Source organism: Phascolarctos cinereus, unplaced genomic scaffold (genome assembly GCF_003287225.1).
Source record: "Phascolarctos cinereus isolate Bilbo 61053 unplaced genomic scaffold, phaCin_HiC Scaffold_5;HRSCAF=322, whole genome shotgun sequence".
In the NCBI taxonomy this organism is placed as follows: domain Eukaryota; kingdom Metazoa; phylum Chordata; class Mammalia; order Diprotodontia; family Phascolarctidae; genus Phascolarctos; species Phascolarctos cinereus.
Genome location: NW_027555958.1, coordinates 252,951,887 through 252,970,497, shown reverse-complemented (window position 1 = coordinate 252,970,497; position 18,611 = coordinate 252,951,887). Strand labels below are relative to the sequence as shown.

At 43.7% G+C, this 18,611-nt stretch overlaps 2 protein-coding genes across 3 annotated transcripts; one reads left to right on the top strand and one right to left on the bottom strand.

The window, feature by feature from the left end:
* Window positions 1-9,233: 9,233 nt before the first annotated feature.
* SHBG (sex hormone binding globulin) lies at window positions 9,234-12,788 on the bottom strand. The gene is given in 9 exon segments (XM_078156777.1): window positions 9,234-9,617; window positions 9,964-10,191; window positions 10,770-10,901; window positions 11,103-11,135; window positions 11,138-11,261; window positions 11,513-11,674; window positions 11,815-12,004; window positions 12,227-12,318; window positions 12,585-12,788. Coding segments are annotated over 9 exon segments (1,284 nt in total). The 5' UTR covers window positions 12,759-12,788; the 3' UTR covers window positions 9,234-9,468.
* A 2,134-nt stretch (window positions 12,789-14,922) lies between these two features.
* On the top strand, window positions 14,923-17,681 carry SAT2 (spermidine/spermine N1-acetyltransferase family member 2). 2 transcript variants are annotated; one of them, XM_020966738.2, is made up of 6 exons: window positions 14,932-15,195; window positions 16,035-16,086; window positions 16,248-16,331; window positions 16,877-16,978; window positions 17,128-17,168; window positions 17,330-17,681. In XM_020966738.2, the coding sequence occupies exons 1-6, from the start codon at window positions 15,127-15,129 to the stop codon at window positions 17,495-17,497; spliced, it is 516 nt and encodes a 171-aa protein (XP_020822397.1). In that variant the 5' UTR covers window positions 14,932-15,126; the 3' UTR covers window positions 17,498-17,681. The 2 variants fall into 2 exon arrangements, with proteins under 2 accessions (XP_020822398.1, XP_020822397.1); XM_020966739.2 differs by lacking the exon at window positions 16,877-16,978 and having other exon boundaries at window positions 14,923-15,195.
* Window positions 17,682-18,611: the final 930 nt, after the last annotated feature.

Here is an 18,611-nt window from a genome sequence, read left to right as displayed (position 1 = left end):
AAGATCTAGGCAGAAAAAATCAGAGATTTGGCATACAAAAAGAGTCAAACAAGGTGGTCAATGGAATAAAAAATATATCTTGAGAAAGTCAGGGAGAAAGTGAATGGAATGAGAGTTTTTTTCTCCTTAGAATTCTATCCCTCACCCTTTGGACTACGACAAATCTCCCTTCTTAAGTCCCAGGCTAACTCCAGTTTGAAACTGCAAATAGGGGACTTCATGGTCTTTTATATCTTTAGTTCCAGTCCCAGCCTCTCTTCTCAACTCCAGACTTGAGTCTCAAAATGCCATCCCCATTCATTTGTCCCTCTGTCACTTCGAACTTAACATGTCCGAAAATAAATGCATCTTCCCTCCTCAATCCATTTGCACTCCTGACCTCTCCATGTCTATCAGTGGCACTTCTCTCTTTCATCCCAAGTCAGTCACCAAATCCTATTGATATGTTTTTTAATGTTTTCAGTATCTGTTCCTTCCTTCTCCTCTTCATTGCCACCACTCTATTCCAAGTTTCTTGACATTTTTCCTCACTCCCAGCTGAAATGTACGTATATTCTATCTATGACATGATGAGGTCAATGAGGATAAGATCCATGCTGTTTTTTGTCTTTGTATCCCCAGTGACTAGTATAGTGTTTTGCAAAAGGTGTTTATTAAAATTGATTGGATTTTCTGAATTCCTCATAATCAGACCATTGCAGCATCCCCCTTACCTGATCATTCTGCTTCTGTCCTTTCTTCCAATCAGTCTTGAATACTACTGCAGGGTAGTATTGTTAAAACACCACTCTCACCCTGCTACACTTGTGAGTAATGGCTGCCATTGCTTGTCCCTTAGGTTCAGAAATCTTGTGCATGAAACTGAAGACTTCAGGAATGCAGGTGGCATTTTCATTACTGCTGCCTATCAAAGCCAAGCACTCCCAGAGAGAAAGATAAATCTGAATCATGTCTAAAAGCGTAAGAATGAAAGGCTTCTTTCCGGCCTAAGATGAAGAGCCCCTAACAGGAGCCACCTCCTGGATTCCCCAGCTTCCTTTAAGTCTTTAGCTAAAATCCCATAACTCTATTGTCTCCCGTCTGTTGATTATTTCCTGTTTATACTGTATATATCCTATCTGCACATACTTGTTTGCATGTTTTCTTCTCTCCTCCACCATCATTACATTGTAAACTCCTTGAGGGCAGGCATTGTTTTTGGGTTTTCTTTATATCCCCATAATGTATCACGGTGCTTGGCACATAGATATTCTTCATAAATATTTGCTTTTTGACTTGACTTTTCTCTAAACTGTGTATATATAAGGGGACTTGACTACTTATTGACAAAGAGAACACTGGGCAGCAATATTGAGTGTAAAAAGGAACTTTTGGAGATGGGAGAACGTTGAGAAAGGAAAGTTGCAGACATGTGAGGAGACAGCTTCCAGCGTCTCCATGGACTTCCATTTCACCAGGCAATGGGATTTTCAGTCACAGCCAGGCCTGGCTATATTCCACTTCTGTGGAGTATTTCATGATCTTCCTCATCTCCAGGTTTTGCCCCAGTATTTGACATGCTACTGAGTGTGGGAGGTTGTAGACTTGGCTCTCCCACCACAATATGGATGTAGCAAATTATGGGTGCCGTAGCCCAAAAGTGACAATCCCCAAATTCGGTCCAATCACTATAGCGGCGTGAGGCTCAGCATGGTAAGATAGGAAGTTTCTCAGGACCAACAGGAGGAAAAGGCAACTGAAGACCTGCGAGCCAACATGTGGATGTCATCACTTCCCAGTGTTTTACAACTATTTCCCTGTGAGAACTTCTAGAACCTTCTAAATTCTCCACAGAGATGAAATGTGCTGCAGAAACATCCCCTAAAAGAGCAAAACAGGCCTGGTAGCCTGGTACAAAAGGGAAATTCTGTAGATATCCACTTAAATTTTAACAAAATATTTGATAAAATCACTCAAACTATTCTAGTTGAACAAAACTTAGAAATATGGGTTGGGCAGATTCCAGACTGGTTGAAAGATTAGACATAAAGAGTAGCTATCAACAAATCAGTAAATGCCTGTTGAACCTAATTGATGTTACGTTATCTCTAGTGGAAATGTCCCAAGAATCTGTTTTGCTTGGGGTGGTTTAGCTTGTTTTTTTTTTTGATCAATGACTTAGATGTAGGCTTGGATAACATGGATGCCTTACTGAATTTGCAAATGGAATAAATCAAGCAGTAATAACTAACACACTGGATGAGAGAATCAGGATCCCAGAAGATTTTGACAGGCTAAAATGGTGCCTCAATCTAAGAAGATAAAATTTAATAGGGATAAATGTAATATCTTACACTCTGGTACAAAAAATCAATATCACAAGTGCCAGATGGGGGAGGTGTGGCTAGTAGCAGTTCCTCTGATAAAGACCTTGAGGCTTTACTGAACTGAAATCTCAACAGGAGTCAACATCATGATAGAGAAACTCCTAAAGCTGATGTGATCTTGGGCTATACTAAGAGAGGCAAAGTGTCTAGGACTAAAGAAGGTTCAATCCTGCTGTACTCTGCCCTGGTCTGACCACATCTGGAATTTTCTTTTCAATTTGGGATCCCACATTTTAGGAATAATAATCTGTAAAGAATCCAGAGGAGGGCTACTAAGATGGTGAATGTCCTCTAAATCATGCCACAGGAAGACTGGTGGAAGGAAATGAGGGATATTTAGGTTGAAGAAGAGAAAACATAAGGGAGACATAATAAGTAAATGAATGACTGAATGAAAAATAATTTATTAAACATCTACTATGTACCAGGCCCTGGACTTCGCATTGGAGATACAAACACAAAAGTGAAAAATAGTTCCTACTTTCATGGAGTTTATTTGAAGGGCTGTCATGTAGAAGAGGAATTTGACATTTTCTAATGACCTCAGATGGCAGAAATAGGTGTGATGGCTGGAAGTTATAAGGAAGAAAATTTGGGCTGGATGTGAAGGGTTAGGAAAGAGACAGCAGAGAATAGTGGATAGAATGGTGGTCTTGGAAGAAAGCAGTTCTAATTTCACCTCTGACTCTACTAGTTGGGTGCTCAGGCCCTCAGAGACCCCCATAGGACTTATACTTCAAATCATAGACAAGATGAATCTATATTGTCTCCCACACCAGGAGTTCCCTTTACTGACACAGATCCTCTGCCTGTTCCTTTGAGGAAAATTTTCTTAACAATCAGAGCAATCCAGAGGTGGAATATGGGCTGCCTTAAGAGCTAAAAGGTTTACTTTCACTGGATGTCTTTCAGCAGAGACCCGATGACCACTTTTGGGGGATGGTGTAGATGTAATTCCTTTTCAGACATGGATTGGACTCTGAGGTCCTTTTCAACTCCTAAATTCTGTGATTCTGTGAAGATCAAAGTCTTCAGTTTGTCATTCAAGGCCTTCCACAATCTGCCCCAATCTGCTTTCCCAGGTTGTACCTGTGCTTAGAGAGTTTTCAGTTTAGTCGGGGGATAGAGTCCATTTACAGATGACTATAATTAAAAATAGAACCCAAAGAGACAGCTAGGTGGCACAGTGGATAGAGTACTGGCCCTGGAGTCAGGAGGACCTGAGTTCAAATCCGGCCTCAGACATATAACACTTACTAGCTGTGTGACTCTGGGCAAGTCACTTAACCCCATTGCCTACCAAAAAACAAAAACAGAACACATAATACCAAAAGAGAAATTATAAGCACCTAAGAGAAGTTACTGAATTGATTATGCCTTGGGACAATGCTGGATTTGGAGTCAGAGTTTATTTTAGTTCAGGTTCTGTCAATTACCATGTACATGTAACTTTGGAGAAGTCATTCACAGAGCTACAGAATCTCAGATATGGAAGGGACACCTCCTTCTTTTATGAAATGATCTGGTCCGTCTGAGCTATACAAAGACCCTTTAAAAGTCATTCTTGACAAGTAGTCCACTCGGAAATATCCAGGAAGGGGACAGTTCATTCCACTTTTGAATAGCTAAAATTTGTTTGTAAGTGTTTTCTTAAGAGAATTAAAAGCAGAATCTCTTTAATTTATACCTGGTTTTCCTAATTCTGACTTCTGAAGTCAAGATGCATGAATCTAATCCTTCTTCCTCAAGATAGTCCTTCAAGCATATGAAGATAGGTATCTCTTTTCCAGACCACCCTCAATTTCTTGAACTGATCATCATCATATGAGATGACCTCCAGGTCCCTCACCATCCAGGTCACACTCCTCTCGGTGCTCTCCATCTTGTCTTTCTTCAAATGCAGTGTTCAGCCCTGAACCTAATCGTACAGATGTGATCTGACCAAGGCAAACCAGGTGTTTTCTGTATATAATGTCTCTCAATGCAGTCTAAGGTGGTATAAGCTTTTTGAATGGCATCTCCCACAGACAATCTATTGAGCTTGTACTCTGCCAAAAAACCTTCTCTGTAAATTGAGGGGACTGTCATGCTGGCATGCAATTTGGAATTTAAAAAAAATTTAACTAAAATGTCCATACCCTTTGAGATCCCACTGCTAAACCTGTACCCCCAAAGAGGTCAGTGAATGAATGAATGAAGTATTTTTTAAGGGCTTACTATGTGCAAAGCACTGAGCTAACTACTGGGGATACTAATAAAAAAGCAAGAAAGTCCCTGTTCTCAAGGGGCTCACATTCTAATGGGGGAGACAATACATATGGTAGCTTTCAGCTGCAGGTCAGATGGAAAAAGTTCCATGGGCTTAAATGCAATTTAATTCAGTAAACATTTATTAAGAGCCTACTATCTTTTAGACATAGTGCTAAGCACTGGGGATAAAAAAAAAAAGAGGTGGAAGTCAGTTCCTGCCCTCAAGGAGCTTACAATCTAATACAAACAAATATACACAAAGCAAACTATATACAGGATAAATGGGAAATAATTAAGAGAGAAGGCAATGGAATTAAGAAAGGTTGGGGAAGGCTTCCTGGAAGGAGGATTTCAGTTGGAACTTAAAGGAAGCCAGGGAAATCACTAGGCACAGTGGAAGAGGGGGAGCATTTCAGGTAAGAAGGACAGCCAGAGAAAATGCCCAGAGCTGAAAGATGGAGTGTCTTGTTTGTGAAACAGCCTGGAGGCCAGTCACTGGACCAAAGAGTAGGTGTGGAGGACTAAGGCAAGGGTGAAGAACTTGTAGGCTCAAGGCTACCTGTGGCCTCCCTTAATAAAAGGATTTGTTTGGTAAAACTCAGTCAAAAGGCTGCACCCAAGGACCTAGAAGGCCACTTATGGCCTCAAGGCTACAGGTTCCCCACCCCAGCTCTAGTGCCTTCCCTCTATTGATTATCCCCACCCCTGAATTAAGGTATAAGAACCAGGAAAGGTAGGAGGGATCTAGGTTATAAAGGGCTTTGAATGTCAAACATAGTGTTTTGTTTTTGCTCCTGGAGGCAATATGAGGCCACCTGGGAGTATATTGAGTAGGAAGGTGACTAGATCAAACTTGAGTTTTAGGCAAATCTTTAGTGGCTGAATGGTCTTTGGGTTGTAGCAGCACAGCAAAGGGTAAGCCCTCTGTCTTAATGTCATTTCCATTGATCAGATCGGATCAGTTTCTGATGCTGAATCATTTGACAGTGCCAAGGGCTTTGGTGAAGAAATCTTTCTTTCTTTCTTTTTTCTTTTCTTTTCTTATTTTTTGGCCAGGCAATGGGGTTAAGTGACTTGCCCAGAGTCACACAGCTAGTAAGCATTATGTGTCTGAGGCCAAATTTGAACTCAGGTCCGCCTGAATCCAGGGCCGGTGCTCTATACACTGCGCCACCTCGCTGCCCCAAGAAATCTTTCTTTTCTGGGTCCTTAGTAGCTGTGACCAGGCTGCATCTCCACAGGAGTTGCTTCCCAAGATGATGTCTAAGGACACTGGGCTAGAGATATTGGTATTTCCAATGTATCTTGGGTTCAAGAACACAAGTCCCCATCTGGATCTAAAGAGAGGTGGTGTTCAAGGTGGTGGCAGTGGTTTGATTTGTCTGGCACATGGGGTATTTCCCTGAGGTTGTTTCCCTGATGCTTCCCCAGTGGCAGAAGAAAAGATCACATATGAGCTAAAATATTCATAGTGGCACTTTTTGTAGTATCTTTTGTAGTATCAAGGAGCTAGAAACAAGACAGATACCCATTTAGGGAGGAACAAATAAGCAGAGTGCCAGCAAAAACAGGGTTTTTTTCCTCCTTTTTTTAGATCCCCAGCATTTAGCAGAGTAGATACTTTATAGGTGCACATACTTAATAAATATTTATTGAATGACTGTAAAGGAGCGGAACGGGGGAAAACCCCACAAAATTGGACACTATACTTACAATGACCAAATATGGCCCTGGGAAAGAGATGAGAAAATGAACCTCCCTCACTTATCTGCAGAGGTGAGGTACAATTGGAGTACAATATTTAATATACTGTTAGACTGGGCTGAAGTGACTTTTAGTTTTTCTGAACTGCTTTTTTCCCTCCTGCTTTATTCTTTGTTATGAGAGTTGGCTTATGGATGGTCAGGGGAAAGGAAAATATATATATATATATTTATGTTAATTGTAGTTGATGTAAAAAGAAAAGATATCAGTGGAAGTTAAAAATTTGGAAAAAGGAAATAAAGAATAACCTTTTTTTAATCTTTTTTTTATTATTTGTTTTTTATTTATTTTTAGTTTCCAACATTCACTTCCACAAAATTTTGAGTTCCAAATTTTCTCCCCATCTCAGCCCTCCCTCCACCCCAAGACAGCATGCATTTTGTATACCTCTTCCCCTAATCTGCCCTCCCTTCTATCTCACCCCCCCTTCTCTTATCCCCTTCCCCTTTTATTTTCCTGTAGGGCAGGATAGATTTCTATACCCCATTTCCTGTATTTCTTATTTCCCAGTTGCATGTGAAAACAATTTTTTTTAAACATGTGTTTTTAAAACTTTGGGTTCCAAATTTTCTCCCTTCCTCCCTTTTCACTCACCCTCATTGAAAAAGCAAGCAACTCGATACAGGGAACAACCTTTTTTTTTAAGTGAGGAATTATAGCTGGGCATGGTATCACGTACCCATAGTTCCTGCTGCTGGGGAGGCTAAAGCTGGTGGACCACTTGAATTCCAGTTCTAAGCTGCATTGGGGTAATGTTCAGCATCAACATGGTGAACCCTCAGAGGAAAGGTCTCCCATGTCAGAACTTAAAGCTTCTATGCCGATTAGTGATAAGAACTGGGCCAGTGAGTGGCCACTAGACTTCCAGCCTAGGCTGGATAGGAATATTTGGGGTCAAAACAAAACCAAAAAATAAACAAAAGGAGAAATCTCACTCGAAGATGCCTTATAGGTTCCATCCAGCTCTAAATCTTCCATTCTATGATCTCATGTTTTTCTCATGATTAAGACTAAAATTGACAAGGGGTAGAATGAGACCTAGCTATACTTTTGGGGTCAGGCCAACCCAGGAATTTGTTTTGTTTGACTATTAGTATTTGTTACAAGGGTTTTGAGGAGAGAAAATAAACTTTGGTTAATTGAAAAACTATTTTTAAAAAAGCTCTAACCAAATTCAGCATTACAGTTTAGACGAAAACAATCTGAAATTGGAGAAAGGAGGCATTTAGGATTAGTAGATGAGGGTGAGGGGTGAACAAAACATCCATTCTGATGATGTAACATTGTTTAGGGAAGCTAGGGAGCAAGATCATCACCTAGATTTTCTGGCTGATACTAATGGTAGTGGGGCTGGAGTGAGGGACTGGGGGAGGTGGAAAGATTTCACATACGATGATCCCACCACTCATCACCCTGTCTGTTTCCCTCTGTATCTGCCTCAGCCTCTAGTGACACAGTGACACTGGGGGAAAGAAGGATCCCTAAGGAGAAAAGTAGGGGCAGAGAAGGTATAGAGAGAAGAACCTAGAGGCTTTGTTCTAAGAAGAGGACAGATTGGCGTCTTGCAGAAGCTAGCTCTGGACAGGTTTAGGGGAAAAAGGGGGAGGGAATTACCCATGGGTGTCCTTGCTGAGGGATAGGTGAACCACATGCAAATACAAAAGCTGCTTCAATGAGAGGGTGTGGACAGCAGTGAGAGATAAGCAGAAATCTAGGAATTAAAATCGGTCTGGGACTGTGGGGGGGGGGGAGAGAAGGAGAGTTCAGGAATCTCAGAAGCTTAGGTGGACCACCCTGATCCAGTGGGGGGGGGGGGTGGGGCAGAGGTTAGAACTATCCCTAAGGGGCAGGTCCTTCATCCAGCATCTTGGACTGGCTCTCTCCCATTTTCTTCACCCACCAACCAAAAGAAACACTGCCAACTAGTTCCACAAAGTGGGGAGGGCTCAAAGGTACCATGGATTTCTAGCATCCACCATATATGAACTCTTTGGGGCATTGTGAAGTCATCCAATCTCCCCCTCCTCAGGCCTCCTTTACTACTTCCCTGCAGCCTAAGGCACTCTCTCATACAGAAACATTTCTGCCCTGTCTTGAAAACCTGTCTTTTGTCCAGTAACATTCTTATTCCCAGCCTATTAAATGGAGGAGGAGGCTGCTAAGTAGGAGACCTAAGATATAGAGTCCCTAAGGGTTTGAAACTAGGGGGTTGAAACGCTGAAGTTACCTAAAGGAGTTGGGGCAGGGACACCAGGTCCCCTGAGGGCAGAGGGGCCTGGGATGCCTGAATCTGCATACTGTTCCTGCTCTGGACCAGCATAGGCTAGTTACTTGTTTAATGGAGTGGAGACGTCTAGGAATGCAACTAGGAGACCAAGGAGGAGGGAACAAAAAGTAGTTGCTTCCTCTCTCTCTCTTTTTCCCCACCCCTTTTTCTCCACCACCCTCTCACACCCTCTGCTATCCTCCTAGTAGAGTTTAAAAAAAAAAGTAACAAGAAACCACTTAGATTGACAAAATCTTAGCAGTTGAAGAGGACTTGGCAGGTCACCCACCCAGTCCAACCCATACCTGAACCAGAATTCACTGTACAACATCTCCAACAAGTCAGTCAGCCTCTGCTGGAAGACTTCCAGTGATAGAAAATTCTCTACCCATCTCAAAGATATGGCCTTATCTTGGATTCTAAGGTTCTTTCCCTCCTTTCCCACAAAAAAAACCTGATAGAATGGAGCCTGAGTCCCAGAAGGCTGGAGGAGCCCAGCTTCCAGGTCTAGGAAGGATGGAGCGGAGTGAGGGAAGGGTTATAGCATCACAGAAATTTAGATCAAGAAGAGACCATAGAGACTGTCATTTAGCATACCACCTTTTTTATTTTTTTTTTAAACTGATGACTTCCTTGAGGTCATACGGGTAGTAAACAGTAGAGCTGGGATTTAATTTCAGGATCTGTGGCTCGAAATACTATGTTCTTTTTTCACCATTCATGTTGGGGCCTTTGGGGTGGAGGATGGAGAAGGAGAGATGGGTGGTGTTTGATGAGTTGCAAGCAGAAGGAGGCAATCTAAGGGGCTCTTTTCAAGGAAGTTTAATGAGGTGTGTTAGTACTGTTGTTCAGACTCCGTGGACAGCTGTGAGTCCAGATGTTCTTGCTTCGGCTCAGAGCCTGATCCACGTCCAGCTCCTTGCCCTGTACCCGAAGCCCATTCAGACAGAAAGAGACAGAAGAGGCCTCTCCTAGATGAGGATGGAGGTGGGATGTCAAGTCTGAGAAAAGAAACTTCTATCCCGTTGCCTATTCTGTTTCCAGATGTTTTCTCCACCTTTTCCTCCCATATTAACCAGTAGGTACCTAAATAGTCCCTCTTCCTGTGGCCTTCTCCCCTTTTCCCCCCATACAGGTACCCCACCCCTCAAAATTTTTATTTTAGATATTCATGTTCTTCTAAGTTCCTAAGATGTTTCCCACGGTCCTCATCATTGTTTCTCTTCTGCTTCCAGACAGACAAACCTTTCAGTGCCCAGGTATGTATGTATAGGGGGCAGAGACAGTAGAAGGAAATTAGGAAAGTTTCCACTGTACCTGGTGCCGCTCCCAGGATGAGGCTCCCCTTAGCTTGGGTCCAGAGGTCTAGAAGAGAGATTAGGAGTACAGGGGGCAAAATGAGGGCCACTTCCTGTGGCCCCTGACTCAGTGTTACCCTGGTCAAGCCCAGCTCAAGTTGAAGCAGATGCCCTGGGCTCAGAGGCAATGACTTAGAAAGCACCTTCAGCTCCTGTGGTAACCTGGCAGAAAGTACCAATATCTGATAGAGAGAAAGACAGAGACAGAGAAGAAAGTGAGAGGAGAGAGAAAAGAGAGAGCCACGTCCACTGTCTGAGTACTACCCTTCATGTCCTCCCTAGTTCTTCTCTGCCATCCAAGCCATATCCACTCCCTGGGTGCAGCCTTAGAAAGAGGTGTACTATAGTTTCCTAATTATAGAATTGTAAAATTTCAGAAGTAGAAGGAACCTTAGTGATTATCTTATCCAAACCCTCATATTATGGAAGAGGAAACTAAGGTTCAGAGATGTCCGAAACCATACAGGAAATTAGTGGCAGAGCTAGTACTAGAAAAGCTACATCTCTTTTTTTGGGGGGGAGGGGGAATTGGGGTTAAGTGACTTGCCCAGAGTCACAGAGCTAGTGAGTGTTATGTGTCTGAGGTCAAATTTGAACTCAGGTCCTCCTGACTCCACACCCGGCACTCTATCCACTGCACCACCTACCTGCCTCAAGCTACATGGTTTTACTCCCAGTTCTCTGAACTTTTCACTATACAACACAGCCTGGTGACCCCACCCACTCCTCAGGCCCTGCCCCAAGGCCTTATCTCTCTCAATTGGTCTTGAAGGTCAAGGCTGAGCAGGGATTGATTGCCCAGGATACCGAGGGCAAGGAGGCATCCTGAGCCCCTGAAAAACTGAAGTCTGAGCTCCAAGGAGAAGGCCCAGGGGTCCACATCTGGCTGGGGGAGGTCTGGGGAAAGAAATGAAAAGGCTGAGGCTGTAAGAGCAAGGGCATAGGGTCATGCTGGGAGAAAGAGAGAGAGGGGAAGGGAGAGAAAGTAAGAGAAACAGGTAAATGAATAGAAACAGGAAGAGAGGAAAAGGCAAGTGAAATGATGCATACAGAAGGCTATGGAGAAATAGATCTAGAGACTTTATGAGGTGAATTTACCTTGGAGGCTGAACGCTGTGTGGCACCTTGGGGTAAGAAGGTGCCTGGCTGGGCCTCAGGGTTGCAAGCCCCCTGAGGTTGGTGGCTGAAGGGTGCAGTGTTGCCAGGCTGATTCAGCCAGATGTGTCGTCGGAGACAACCATCCAGGGCAGGAATCAGCTGAGAGGTGGAAGTGTGGATTCATCATAGGATCTAGAAATAGGCATGTGTCCCCCCCTCCAGGCTATGGGTCTCTCCAGTTTTTCATCCCCTCACAGACAAGTACATTATCTGTAAGGGGATGAAGTCCTCTCAATACCCCCAATCCCCTTTCTATGTCCCCTTCACCTAATTTCCCTCTTTAAGAATTCAAGTATTCCACCTCCTAGATAATGCCTCTCTAAACCTCCCAGATGATGCTCCTCTATTACCGGGAGATGAAGGTCAGTGGGGGGGAAGAGCAAGCTCCCCACAGCAATCCTCATTGTGGGCACAGCAGTCCCAACCAGGGGCCTAGAGACTTGACTTAGCCTCAGCACCTCATCCCCATCCACCTCCAGGAGCACAGAATCCTCCTGATTCTTGACTTTCACCTGCATGGAAAAGATAGAAGGAAGCATCAGAGCTATGTACCACAGCCTTACACATACACATGTATTCTCTACTCCCCATCCCTCATCTATACTCATTCATGTATTTACTCAACACTTTATTCATTCATAAAAACATTTACCTGGTGCCAGCATCCATCATCTAGTCGGGGCCCAGCTCCCACGGTGAGCTGGGCCCAAAAGTTGTGGATCTGTATCTCAAGCCGACCACCCCGAAGTCCTAGCATAAACCAGTCATCTTTGGGATTTGTATCCCCATAAAAAATCACTCCTTCTGGGTTCCAGGTCCGAAGGTCAAAGGAGGAGATGGCTCTGAAGGGAGGCAGAAGTTGTTGAACTATATTTGTGTATGTGTAGAAATGTTTGTGTATATGTGTGTGTGAAGGACAGATTGCAGAGTAGAGAGAGAGGGTTCAAAATGAGAAAAAGAGTGGGTGAAGTAGAGAAGAGGGAAGGGAGAGGGAGAGGCCAGGTAAAGAAAAAGACAGGATTTATGAAGAGGAGGGAAGTGGGAGTCCAAGATTCCTCATTTACCTAGTGACCTTGGTGAGGTCGAAAGTTATGATGAGGACAGGCTCTTGCCCGGTACCATTACCGAGGTAGAGAACAGCAGGATCCGCGGAGATCTGTGGAGGAAAAGCCAGAAAAGGCCAGGAGCTGTTTCCATTCTGCCTTTGTGCCCCCAGGCCCTAGGCTAGGGTTTGCAAAGGAGCATATGCTTCACCACCAATGCTTGTGGATTGATATGGAAAGATAATATCTGGGAAAGAGAGAGACCGAAACACAAGCAGAACTCCAGAATTCTTATCTTCCTGCCCAATCCCACCCAGCCACCCCAGCCCCCACTGGACCCTGCCTCCCACAGAACCCTACCCTCACCCAAATCACACACCTTTGTGGGAAATGGTGGTTTAGAAGCCAGTCCCTCCCAAGTCTCAGGTGGCCACAGCAACAGCAGCAGCAGAGTTAGTGAGCACAGACCCTCCATTGTGGGGCAGCTCTCTCTGTTCTGTGATTCTGAGAACTCTGGGGAGGCAGCTGAGAGGCGGGCACCCTTGCTGGGCATGGAAGGTAGGGGGTTAAAGGTTGCCCTGGGGGGAAGGGAGGGTAGGAAACAGGGGCACTGACCCTCCGGGCCCTCTGAGGACAAATGAAGTGAGGGACAATCCATGGGGCCCTCTTCCTAGATTCCCCATCTCTCTTAAACATTTATTAAGCGCCTACTATGTGCAATGCAATATACTATGTGATAGGAATCCCAACATAAAAACAAAAAACCAGGTCACCCCAATCCCTTTGACAAGTCCCATTTGGAACTCTGTCCAAACTGTCCACTACAGTAGTTCCCCCTCCCTTTCTAATCTAAGAAGGAAATCTGCCTTTAGGCGCTCCTTCCTTTAAGTTAACCCTTTGTATTCTAGATCTACCTTCCTTAACCCTCCATCCTCCATCAGATTGCATCTTGTCCCTGGTTGGGCTGGAATTATTCCACTGTAACCTTCATAAGATTTTAGGTTTAGAGAAAAAAGACTTAAGATTAGTAATACAATTTTAAACTTGCTCCCCAACATTGCTTTCCAGAGCTGTAGTTATAGTGACTAGGCTCAGATACAGGTTACTTCTCTCTAAAACCAGTATTCTTGCTACCAAGACATGCTCCTTCCTCTGTATCTTCCCATAGTGTCTACAGGACCTACTTCCATGCCTCAGTGCCTGAAATCCTGCAAGCACAGCTTCATGGCCTTGCTCTTGCCAAGGAATACGCTTTTAAAATTGAAAGACTCTGGGGTTGATTAATGAAGTCACTAATATTTTAACATGAATTTCTTTATCTTTCAGGTTTGTCTCAGGGGCAGGCAGAATTTGGTGAGACAGGATTATAGACAGAGCCATATTATCAAATTATAGATTGAACTAGAAGGAAACTTTGGGATCAGGCTGTCCACCTCCCACATTTCATGGATCAGGAAACTGAGGTCTGGAAGTATATATGTAGGAGTGATAGACAAAAACTAAGTGACTTTCTCAAGGTCACAAAGTAAGTGATACATTTAGGATTTGACCAAAAAGAGGAAAAGGCACAACAAAAGTAAGAGTTGAGAAACCTTTGCTTAGCGATTTATACTTGTACTTCATGGGGTCATAAGTCATCTCACTGAAAGGAAGGCCAAGAGATTTAAGGTGGAGGACATCTCTCTTGGGGACTCAGTTTTCATCTCTGTAAAATTAGGGGGTTAGGTGATGTCTTAAGACTGATAGCTCTGATAGCCGGAGCCTGTCCTCAGATCCAGCCAAAAGACAGGCAAGCTACCTTCGGTAGGTAGGACTTAGTGGTGGGGAGGGAGCCCATACACCCCTCAAAGCATTCTATTAGGTTAGCTGGTGCTGCCTGCAAAGAGAGGGAAGAGGAGGAAGAAGGAAGGGAGGCAGCCTTCGAGGAAGGGGAGTGGTTTTATGAAGAGGGGTCGTTTTATGGGGAGCCTGTGGTAGCTAATCTGCCCTCTCCCCACCTCCTTTCTCCCCCAGCCCCAGTTTCTAGATTGTCTGCCAGCCCTAGGCTTCCAATTGCTTTCCATTCCTTTTGGGGACCCACAGGGTCTGAAGTCCCAGTTTCAGGAGGTCCTTAACTTGAGGTCCCAGAATGTAGATAAGATTTCAGGGGTTACTCAGCCAATGGACAAGCATTTATTTATTTATTTGCTTGTTTATTGGCTTACTTATTTGTTTGTTTGTTTATTTATTTATTTTCTGAGGCAATCTGGGTTAAGTAACTTGCCCAGAGTCACACAGCTAGTAAGTGTCAAGTGTTTGAGGCCACATTTGAACTCAGGTCCTCCTGACTCCAAAGCCAGAACTCTATCCACTGCACCACCTAGCTGCATTTATTAAGTGCCTACTATGTGTCAGGCACTGTGCTAAGTGCTTTACAATTATCCCATTTGATCCTCATAACCATCCTGGGAGATAGGTACTATTATTATCCCCATTTTATTGATTAGGAAACTGAGGCACACAGAGGTTAAGTTACTTGCTCGGGGTCACACAGCTAGTAAATGCCTGAGTCCACATTTGAACTCGGATTTTCCTTTCTCCAGGGCCAATACTCTATTCACTGCAGAAAGTGGGACTTTAGCTGAGACTTGGGGATGGGAATTCATTAATTTTTAATAGTTTGATAATTACATGTCAGTATAATTGGTTTCCTTTGTAATCCCGTGCAAGTCATTCTGTATATTTAAAAACACTGTTCAGAGAAGGGGCCCATAGCTTCGTCAGGCTGCCAGGGGGTCCAGGCCACTGAAATGAAAAGGTCAGGACCCCCGACTTGAAACAGTCCCACAGTCCTCTCGGAGCGGCCGAGAGAGGTGCAGCCGGACTTGTCCTTCCTGCCGGGAGGAGGGGCCGAGGCCCTCCTAGGCTGCAGCTGGACAGCAATGGCGGTAGCGGTGCAGATCCGGGAAGCCAAGGAAGCAGACTGTGGGGAAATCATGAAGATGATTCGGGTGAAAGCTGCGGGGAGGCCAGGCTAGGGGCTGAGGCCTGAGTCCCTGGGGAAGGGAGGGAAGGAGAGAGGGATGGATTCGGGGGAACCATTGATTCCTTGGGTCCGGGAGGGAAGGAGGTCAGTGGGAGCAGCTCAGACTGCCAGCACCTCCTATGGTCCCCTGGAGTCAAGACAATTCGAGGAGCGCTTGAAAAAAAAAACAAACTTTAACCTGGGGCTTTGAATTCCAGTGGTTCAAGTCCTGAATATATTTTTCATTTTATTTTTCAATAAAATCAATTAAATATTACCATGAGTAATAATAACAATAACTAACATTTGTATAGAGTTTACTGTGTGCCAGATACTTCACAAATATTATTTCATTTGATCCTCATAACAACCTTAGAGATAGGTACTATTATCCCTATTTTACAGGTCAGGAAACTGGAGCAAACAGGGTTATGTGACTTTTTTTGGGGTCACACTGCTACCAAGTGTCTGAGGTCAGATTTGAATTCAGGTGTTCTCACTTCAGGTGTTGCACCAAAGTATTTGTTTTCATTCTCCCCTTTCCTCCACATCCCTCCTCCACCATTTAAAGAAAAACAAAACCTTTGTAACTAATGTGTAACCTTTGTAACTAAGTCAGGCAAAACAAATCCCTGTATTGTCTGTGTCCAAAGTTCCACAAGTACCTACTATGTGCAGTATGCTAAATGTGGCTGCTACCAAGGCAAATGGGGAAAAAAAGTCCCAGGTCGCAAGAAGCTTACTTTGTACTTCAGCCATGATGACTCTTCTGATCTTGTAATTTAGTTCTCATATATTGTCCCTCTTCCTTCTATGTATTCACAGGAATTAGCAGAATTTGAGAAACTCTCAGATCAAGTGAAGATCAGCGAAGAAGGTGGGACTCTGAGGCTTGAGACCCTGAAAGGGGGTGAGGGGAGTTGATAGGCCTGGGAGACAAGGAACCTTGGATCCCTTCTTTATTTTCCCCTAGTCACCCAATGGGTAGATCATTTTTTTCTGTCTCTATATAATTATATCTCTTATCTCTCTCTGCAGTCCTGAAAACTGATGGCTTTGGTGAAAATCCTTTCTATCACTGTCTGGTGGCTGAGATTCCTCCAGAGCACAGGGATCCCCTGGGTAAGAGCTGCTATAGTAACAGATCCTCCACAGCATCTTGGAGCTGTGGAGTCACGATGTCCTGCCTCTGACACAGTCTACGGTCTGTCACTCTGGCCGAGTCACTTAAGTCTCAGGGCTCTAGGCGCCTCTAAGACTAAATTTCAAAATAGTAGCCAATCTTCATGAGTAGAAAGAGTTTCTTCCCCTCTCCCCTTCCCCCCAAAAAATAATAGCTAGTATTTATATAATGCTTATGACTTGCAGACTGTTTTCTGAAAGTCGTTACATTATTATCTCTATTTTACAAATGAGGAACATTGGCAGAGTCAGGATTCACAGTAAAGTTTTCCCAGTTCAAAACTATCACTCCATTCATTATTCTACATACAGCTGTTGGCACTCATATGTTGAGTGTTGTGCACACACACACACACACACACACACACACACACACACACCCCTTTCCTTTTTTTCTGACTCCTTACTAGTATTCTGTCTAGAGGGATGGAGAGGCCTCTGGCTCTCCTAGCCTCCCAATGATCTGCCCTCTCTTGACCTCTCAGGTTCTACTCTTGCGGGCTATGGACTCTACTATTTCACCTACAGCACGTGGACAGGACGAAATGTGTACCTGGAAGATATCTATGTGATGCCAAAATATCAGGGTACAAGGTTGAATTACAGGCATTCCACTACCTTCCAAACATGAAGTTTTTCCCCTTTTGTTATTATTGTCCCTTCTAGTTAGGTGTCTATGCTCCTCTAGCTAGGTGTCTATATTCCTCTCCCATTAATGCTTTTCTCCTCACAATAGGTCAGGGGATTGGTTCCAAGATTATCAAGAAAGTGGCTGAGGTGAGGAAGTCTACCTATGGATGGTTTGGGGCGGGGGGGGGTTAGTTGCTTGTATTTCTGAGTATAAGGGGCACTGGGGAGGTGAGAGGGGGTCTGAGAACTGGATATCTGGGCCTTTCTCCTTCTAACCACTGGTTATATATGGGGGGACCTTCCTGCAGGCTGCCCTAGAGAGAGGCTGCTCCCAATTACGTTTGGCTGTCCTCGACAACAACAGAAGTGCCATCGAATTCTACAAGGCCAGGGGGGCCAAAGACCTCACTGTAGCAGAAGGCTGGCATTTCTTTCATTTTGACAATGAGGCAGTGAGAGAGATGGTGAGGAAGTGAGATGTGCTGGTTCCTTTAGAATCCAGGGGTTTCCTTTAGATCCCCTTTTCCCCTCAGCTCTTATTAATAATACCCTCAGGTACATTGGAGTCCTTCCTATGGTCACCTACTTCAAGGGAGGGAAAAATGGTTGGGAGTTTAAAATGTGCTAAAGTAATAAAATAAAATATCACAAAAGGAAGAAGTGTTTCTCCCTCTCCATTCAGAGGTAACAATACTTGAGAGTCACTGGACCTGTGTCTATAATAACATTCTTTATGGTGAAAGTTGCTGAAGAGGAATGGTCTTCTAGTGTTTGCTGTGAGAAGTGGAAGGGTGGGGGCAACAGGAGGGAAGTTGGTTTAGTTAATTTAGAGTTAATTTAGACAGAGACTTGCGTGGGCCAATTAGCATTATTCTGCTTATAGTGAAAAGGGTAAGGCCAAGATGTCCTCCCTAATGAAATTTTAGGGGAAAAGAAAAACTTGCAAATTTTTTTGGGGAAAAAAAAAAGACCTGAGACACTGGAAGGCCTGGCCTGTGAATTCAATATTTATTGCTCCTCTGTGTTCAGCATTGGGGATAAAAGGATGATTTTTAAAGTTTAAAGTACGTATTGAAGAAAAGGGGTTGGAAGGAAGGAAACTGTCAATCAGTCAAAAAAGCATTTATCGGGCATTTTTTATATGCCAGGTACTATGTAAGGGCCAAAGCTACAAAGACAAAAAATGGAACAGTCCCTGTCCTCATGGAGCTTACATTCAATTGCAGGCAGGCAGGAGTATATATTATTTGTGAACAAAATAAATACTCAAAATCTGTCTTCATCTCCCCTCCATCCCTGTTTGAATGTAAACTCATTTAATCTAGGAATTATCTGTCTGAAAATAATGACCAAAAAAAAGGGCTGGATACCATATTTCAAGAAATTAAAAATAAAAATTGCTCAGAATTCTTAGAAGCAGAAGGCAAAGTCAAACTAGAAAAAACATACTAGTCACCTCCTGAAAGAAACCCCAAAATTAAAGCATCCACTGTTGAGGTTTAGGGGTACTTGAACCCCAAAATAGCAATGCAAGTCATGCCTCAAATGAATTCAACCCAAGCCTTCTTTCAGCCAAAGACAAGGTTTATT